The 8,407-nt window shown below is 33.6% G+C and overlaps 2 protein-coding genes across 2 annotated transcripts; one reads left to right on the forward strand and one right to left on the reverse strand.

Annotated features, from left to right (window-relative positions):
* Positions 1 to 4,277: 4,277 nt before the first annotated feature.
* BDV37DRAFT_289932 (uncharacterized protein) lies at positions 4,278 to 5,407 on the reverse strand (the record flags this gene model as incomplete). Its single annotated transcript, XM_032088594.1, has 4 exons — positions 4,278 to 4,415; positions 4,464 to 4,697; positions 4,751 to 4,914; positions 4,975 to 5,407. 4 exons carry the CDS (start codon positions 5,405 to 5,407, stop codon positions 4,278 to 4,280), a joined length of 969 nt encoding a protein of 322 aa, XP_031934160.1.
* Positions 5,408 to 7,749: 2,342 nt separating this feature from the next.
* On the forward strand, positions 7,750 to 8,070 carry BDV37DRAFT_289933 (uncharacterized protein; the record flags this gene model as incomplete). Its single annotated transcript, XM_032088595.1, has 1 exon — positions 7,750 to 8,070. The coding sequence occupies one exon, from the start codon at positions 7,750 to 7,752 to the stop codon at positions 8,068 to 8,070; it is 321 nt and encodes a 106-aa protein (XP_031934161.1).
* Positions 8,071 to 8,407: the final 337 nt, after the last annotated feature.

Consider the following 8,407-nt stretch of genomic DNA (forward strand, 5'->3'; position numbering starts at 1 on the left):
ACGGTTGGATTCTACGGGGAGAAGAGACTCCTTAGGAGGATGGTCGACGTCGATGCGGGCGAGAGGTCTCGCAGGTTCTTTTCCCTTTAACGTAGTAGAGGCCATGGCAGTAAAATTAAAGATATCAAAGAAATAATTACTAAGCGTCCAGTCGCGATACTTATACACTGTAGGAAAATTGAAATATCTATAATAAAAAAAAGCTAGTAAATACATTAGTATAGCAACGCGTTAATAAAAAAAAGCGAAACAAAAAAGTAAAAAAGAGGTAATAGTAAATAGTAACAGTTAATAGTTAACTCTAATAACGGAAGCCCTAGCAACACTGCTATTAATAATAATAATTTATAAATAATATAATACTACCAAAGTATGCACCTACATAATACTATCTAATAACGCTATTTATATACGATCTGCTAAATAACACTAGATTCTAAATACCGAATCTAGTAAACGCGAAACTATCCCGCTATTATAAAATAATATTATGTAACCGTACCCGTATATAAAGATAGCTTAATACTATCGAATTCAGAAATATTCGATTATTAAATAAAAGAAAATATAATTATAACTACAACGTATTACTAAGAAAAAATACTATAATTTATAAAAGGGCCCCGTAGCTCTACCAGGGAGCTATCTTACTAAACCCCCCAACGTATATATAAAGACTATAGTTACCCTCCAGACCTATAGAAGGTCAGTAACTCTCTACCTCTCATAGCACACCGCTACTTGCAATCTCAAAATTTTATAATAATTATATAATAGAATAGTAATTATATTTATATATATTTTAACTATCTATTTCTTATATATAACTATTTAAAATTAAAATTAGCTAAAATATTATCTTAACTATAGATAATAATAGTTTTAATAGAATTTTTAATTAAAAATATATTTTCTTTTTATATACAATGAATAAATAGAAATCTTTTATATTATTAATAATATATTCTTATATTCGATTAAAATAATTAAATTAATATTAAATTAACTATAGTTAACCTAGCTTATTATTTTCTATACTTAGTAAAGATTAATAGTCTTAATACTAAGTATAGTTAATTTAGATTAACTCTTTAATTTTTAGTTTAATTGTAATTAAATATAGAAATTCTATTAATCTAATTATAATCTAGCGGTTAGGTATAACTGACCCTATAACCTAACCTAACCTGCCCAAATGCCACTCTACTAGTATAGCAGTCGGTTAAATTATATTTATATTATATAATCCAGTACAGTAATATTATAATAGATCTTAAATTCATATATCGACTAGTTTTATAGTATCTTTATTAGTATATATATCTTATAAATTATTAATTAACTAAATAAATAAGTTACCTACTTTTAAAACATTTTCTATAATAGATTTTAACTACGTATAGAGAATATTAAAAAGAATATAAATTTTAATTATATAGACTTGTTATTATCGCTATTATATGTAAAATTAATATTAATAATAATATTCTATAACGTCTATTCCGCGTACTTCTATAACTATTACTATATTTTAATAATCTAGAATATATTAAGATTTAATTATAGTATTTATTAAATAATTATAAATTATAGTATCTTAATTACCAGCTATAAAATTAGAAGATAATTCTTAGAATTGTATTAATTAAATAACTCTATAATTTAATATTACTATAATATAAATTAATATACTTTTATATTTCTATATATAGTATATTTAATTTAGTAAGTTAATATAAAATACTAAACATATTTAATCTCGCTTATCCATTACTACTATATAAGATTTTTTAAATTTTTTTTTAATATTTCTATCTATATTCTTGTTTAGTTTTATTTTCTTATTAATTAATAAATAATAAATTACTAGATTCTTTATTATAATTTACTATAGCTATCGCCATTTCTTCCGCTATTAAAAAATTATCTTATATATAGGATATTTATACTTCTAGATAAAGATTATCTATATATAAATAATAAGCGCCACGATCTACTACTATGGTTATATATATTTAACTATACTATTTATATTTAAATATACTTATAGCAGTTAATATAAAATGTATTTTTTTTAAATTAAATTATCTTTACATAGATAGCTTAATTTATATACTATACTATCTATTAACTTTTCTATATTATATTTTTTATTATCTCTTAAATTTATTATATTTACTATTCTATATGATTATCGCTATTAAATATTAGTATTTTTATTAACGCTTACAGTGTAGTAAAATTATTTAATATAATAAAATTTTATAAATACTATATTTACTAGGTTATTTATAATTATAAGTTAATATTATAAATATCTTTACTAATATTAGATAAAATATAAATTTATATTTTATTTACTATCTATTATACTACCGCAATAGTTTTATTAATCTATTTAATAAAACTAGAGATATATAACTCTATCTTATCTTTATAAACGTAGATGTAATAAAATCTAATATAAAATAAAAAGATTTACTAATAGTATAGTATAATATATAATTATTATATCTTTGTCTTTTATTATATCTATTTTATTAAAATAATTTATCTATACGATCTTTACTATATCCAGCTATAGATTATATACTAATACTTACGTATATTATATAAACTATATTTAATATATTAATAGTAAAAGTAATTCCCGTAATATAATAATATATTAGAATATATAAACAATCTAGATTATATTTACTCGATTTATAAAAAAATTACTATTCTTTTAAAATTTATTATAATTCTTTTTTAATACTAGATAATTTGTTAAATTTAAATTATTTTTTAATAGATTTTTTTTATATGTACTATCTTTTAAATAGTGGATAATTTCGCGGAACTATATTTTATATTAATAAATTTTATAAATAATTATAGATAATCTATTAAATAATTAAAAATAAAATATTCTATAGTCGAGACAGTTTATAAAATAATTAAGAAAATAAATTTATAATAGAAAATATTGAAATAAATAGATTAAATTTATAATAATAATATATTTATTTCTAAGTGTAATCGTATATAATAAACTAATTTTTTATATATATATATAATTAATACGGCGGTTGAGAAAGCTATTAAATAATTTAAAAATTCTATTGATTTATAGCTACCCCAACCAAATTTACTATACTATAAACTGATCAATTTTAATTTATTATTACTACTGTAAATTATCGAATTTTTAGCTTTAAAATAAGCTAAGGCTAATCCAAATTCTACGTTTTTATCTAGATAAATTTTATACAATTATATTCAGTAAGAATAGTTAAGGTCTACGGGCGTGTTATAAAAATATTTTTATCACTAGATAGAAAATTCTGATTAATTTAGTATAGATGGGCAGCCCTATTTGGAAGATACCGACCTAGGTATCAATCCCCCTTCTAGGTTAGGATACTCATCTATTTAAAGGCTCAGGAGCTGTATAGCTTCACCTAGTATCCCCGCACGCCAAGCCAGCTGCAGGATATAGTGTTTCCGTAACACTTTTCATCATGATCATAATATGTATACTATCAAGTACCAGCAATATCAGGTACAGCCTACATATGCGCAAGTTAGTCTTGTCCGAGTGTCCAAAGACTCAATAAATTCCCTGTCTTCGAGATGTTATTAAATGGCTTCTCCAGCTTTATGAAAATAGCCAGAGCCGAAATCAAATCTAGTCAGACGATGCGTCATTTCGCCAATCTGAACACATTGAGCGGATGTGTTCAGAAGCTGATGTGCGAAGGTAATGTATTTGCCTCCGTATCCTCCGGACCTTGATCCCATGCGCGGTTCTTTGTTAGGCTATGCGCCTTTATTCGACTTGATTGGCAGTCCTCTGAAGATAACCCGGATCAAGGATTTGATAGCTTTTTTGAATGGTGCGTCGACATAGTAGGCGCAAGGGGCGAGAGCGAAAAAGGACACTTTCATCACGGAGGGTCTCAATATTGAGGAGACATATGGCAAAAATGGTGAACAGTACATAAATCTAGCTAAATAAATATATTTTTTTGATCCTTTTACATGTAACCTTCCAGGCTCCTAGCGACGCCTTGAAGTAAATGACGTAGTAACTAGGTGTCTTGGAGTGTGGCAATGTACCAAAGTTTGCATCCAGCTCTCAATGTCTATATATATCGATGGCCGGCGACGGTGAGATAATCATACTACTGGGGCGAAGATGGCTTAATGGTTTGACAGTGCACTACTCCATGCGTGGATGGCTTCATAATTACAAAGGACCCCTGCGAAGGACCTGGGTCCAGACAGTTGGCACCTTAAAGGTTTATGATCTCTGACGCACCATATCTTGACTGTATGAGGCAGCGACCCATTGGCGCGGCACCCAAGTATGCGAATAGTTCTTGCTCATTTGCTTGGATATGATCAACCAGGGAGCCCGGAAGAATAGGTTTCTATTGGTTGTAAGTGGCCAGCTTGAATTGAAGGGAATAGACGCTCACATTTGAACTTATCAGAGATGCTAGCTGTTCATTAAGTCTGATTGTTTTGGACAGTGGTAAGTGCGGTCTCGCAGTCTGATTCAACAGAAGAGTGAATTGGATATCTGCTGCAGGGCCAGGTTCTCCATGGTTCCATATTGTGTGGAATCCACGCTCAGGATCAGAATTTGTGCATTGCTGCCAGTAATGGAATGCGTTAAAACGAAATCCATGCCCACATTCGCTTGGGACAATCTAGTGTAGATAAGCAACTTAGGTCATCTTGATAGATATGAGGGGTTAGTTACAATGACACGGAAGTTGAAACTTTCCACAGGGCCATTTTCTGCATTCACAGTGGCAATTGGGCGCGTTCGAGTAACCGTGATGGCTCGACGCATGCTTGTTTTTACATCGTCGGGAACGTATCCTAATGTCTTCGTTTTGGATTCCCAATGCCAAACGTTATGCACTATGAAACTGTCTTCAGTTTAAAATTTCTGCGACGACGAGGTGCTAGTACCGTACTTACGAGGTTCTTTAAAAGCAACGAGCCCCCAAGATCCAGTTTGGGTATCGCGGGTAATTGTTATATTTCCGACGATGCTGAAGTTGACATTCCCACCCGGGGTAGGACCTGCTGTGACACCACCCCCGGCTTGCCAACCTCGAGATTGCGTACTTGTTATTTTCATGGCTGGCGTGGCATCTGATTCGGGCAAACAAACGTCGGTATGATGACTCTGGCAAGTCAGATGAATTAGATTCAGGAAGTGCCATTTCCTCTTGGGCATCGGTTGAGGCTCAACGATAACCGTCTCAAGAATAAACCTTGCTGAAATATAGTATACAGGGTCATCTCGCTCAACAGTGATTGTCGGTTGTACTAATGCAATGCCAACTCGTGCGCCTGGCTGATAGTATACGCGATTGCCCATGTCTGCGAATAAAACAGGCGACGGCATCTTGGTATCATCGAGTTTTATTCTTAAAGTGAAAAAGGCAGGACAAATAGTTCACGATAGAGGTAGAAGTAGACTCCTAAATATTTTATGGGCTGCATGACATAGTATGTCGTTTCAAAAGTTTGTTAAGATACCGTAGCATTGAGCCAGTCCAATTCCGGAAGAAGTTTAACGTCACCAAGTTGGAGGTCTCAATATCTGGCTCAATCTTAATTTCAGTTCTGGTCTATGCGGGCCAACGGGGTATTTGTGCGGATAGCCTTGAACTGTCTGATATGTAACCACTACTCATAAACACTGAACAGTAGAAGTAAAACATAAGGAGCATATGAACTTAGAACAAGAGAAGGATCTATAGGCTGACTCCTTACATAGGTAGCTAGTGTCATATGCTTCAAACCCAAAGAATATTGACTTTTGATGTCACTAAAACATTGGCTGCGAACGGCGAATACTATATCATGAGATGTCTGTCTAGCTGGGGAGAGTGTCTAAGCCTAGTAACCTGAGGATGCCATGATTAGAATGCTTCAGGCCAATACTATGCTACATGTTACATGTATGAGATCCTGTCAACCATACTGACCGCTATCGGTAAATGCTAGGAAGATACCACCTGAATTCTGTTTTAACCACTCAGATCGCTTGATTCACGTGTTTTTAACACACCGATTGTACAGAGTTTACGTCGTTTTATACTGTCCTTACCGATATCACATTTGTCATATATAAATACTAGGTTAGAAAGATAGACTGGAAGAACCAGACCTTCATTCCTTATCAATTTCAATATTTTGGTGCCCCATGAATTACCATTCCAGTTGTCGAACTTTCCTGGTGCTTCGCCGATCAGAAGTTGGCGGGAGATACCAGTTCCCGACAGGTCCAGTCCACTATTCTCAGAGTCCACGTCTTTCTTGCGGCTAATAGAAGGTGTCCGTTTCTTAAGACCCCATTCGACTTGCGCTACGTATGTTTTGTTATCAGCGTTGAAACCATCATTATTAGCCACATTGAAAGCGGCGTCAATGTCACTGAATATACCGTTTCTTATAGCTCAGTTCGAGATCTTTCTTATTTTTAATCTTGCGAATGCGAGCGCTCCAGCCAGTGGCGTAGAGATCTAAGGAGCCTTTGTCCAAGAACTGGACATTCAGCTTCGTTACGGTCGGGGCATCTTGAAGGTTGATAGGACAATCTCTATCAGCTCATTATTGGAGCTGAGAACTGCGGTTAGATCGAGCAGGAGCCTGACTTCGTAGTCGTGTTTCATATTTGGTACTAGTTGTGGGGGAACGCCGATAGCGACCATAGTGAAGGGAAAAAGTGGAATGGTTTATCGAGTTATAGAATATAGAGAAAATAAGTGTAACGATCCTAGTAGACAATAGTGGTACAAAGTATCTCAAGAAAAGCATAATCACTTTCGACAAATGATTACATCTTACGACAAAAGTCCATGGTTATCATCATTTTGTAAGCCGCTGCTTTTATTGACATTCTCATTGACTGGAATTAATTCCGACCCATAATATTCGGGTAACACCACATGCATGGCGTGTAAAGTGTAGTCATAAGAGGCTCTATCGTCATACATTCTAAAAATTGACTCGATAAATTTCAACCCTTTTATTATACCCTCCATGAAAGATCATATAGTTTGTGCCATTTAAAAATCAAAGTTTATTTATATCGCCCGCGCGTGACCCGTTTATCAGCCGCGAACGGCCCTCCCCAGGTCGTTCTATCTGGACAGGGTCTAGACCATGGAACATAGAATAGACTCAATATAACCATTTAAACTTGTGTTAAATGCAGACGTCATGAAACTTGGATCATACTATCACAATCCTGATCGGATGGACTGAACTCACTATAGAAAGTTCTGCAAATCTAATTCATCGCAAAATCATTTTCTTCCTCTTAATAAACAAGAGAAAAAAGAGAGAGAAAAAAAATAGACTGATTACCATCATAAACCACTATGTGAACGCTATACAATTTATTTTAACTAGCCATTTTATCGGCTCAAGTAGCATTGTGTCATCTAGTATCGTATTTGGACATGTTAAATTGGTCCCTTGTCGATTTAATCCAGATTTCCCTTCTCTTATGACCAAACTATACGTAAATCAAGTGACCATGGAAAAGTCTCCTGTGCCATAAAGCTAGACTGGCGAGACTCTTCTAGCAGAGGCTCTGGAAATTCCCCCATCTATAAAATCGCCTTTCTCACCCTGGGCTTCTTTATAAAATCTATATCCTGGATCATCGAAGAACCTAATCCATATTCTTGAGCATCAAAGAGCCTTAGCCTCATCTTGAGCAAACCAACAACCGTAATGTCTAGCGACAGAAGATCCCTCGAAGCAGAATTATATGGCGAGCATGAAGGTCGACATCCTTCCATGAGCGACCTTAAGGACCGACTCTCCGTTCAAATCAGAGATACCTTTGTAAACAAAATTGCCGAGCGTCCTGGTACAGCTTATGTGGATTACCACGGCCATACTAAAAAGGTGGCGGAGCACGGCAAGTTATATGATGATGCAACAAACGATGAAATCTGGTTTGACCATGATGGTTCCGACACCAAGCCAGGACATTGGAAAGGCTGGACTACAGCTCATATCAAAGCAAATTTTCATTTTGAGGATGTTTGATCTTGTTTTGGTGCTGATTGATGGTGTGGCCAGACTGCACGGAAAAGTGATTTAGGAAGCACTGTGAATTACATGCAATTCATCTTCAATCTGGTCTCCAGCCTCGCTGCATTTCGTAAGAGTAAATTGATATTTTTATAGAAGCCAAGAGTAGTTGGTATAATGACTCCTATATGGTAGGACTCTGGGAGCAAACGATAAACATGTTTGATTTTGATTTTGATTCTGCTGAAAAGACGGCTAAGATTTTCAAAGTAAAATGAACGCTTAAACTGGCGTCGTCGTGTGTAGCTGTACTGGGCGTTTGATTTACTGTTACTTAGCGTTGTGGTGTAGT

This window comes from Aspergillus pseudonomiae (assembly GCF_009193645.1).
Source record: "Aspergillus pseudonomiae strain CBS 119388 unplaced genomic scaffold BDV37scaffold_234, whole genome shotgun sequence".
In the NCBI taxonomy this organism is placed as follows: Eukaryota; Fungi; Ascomycota; class Eurotiomycetes; order Eurotiales; family Aspergillaceae; genus Aspergillus; species Aspergillus pseudonomiae.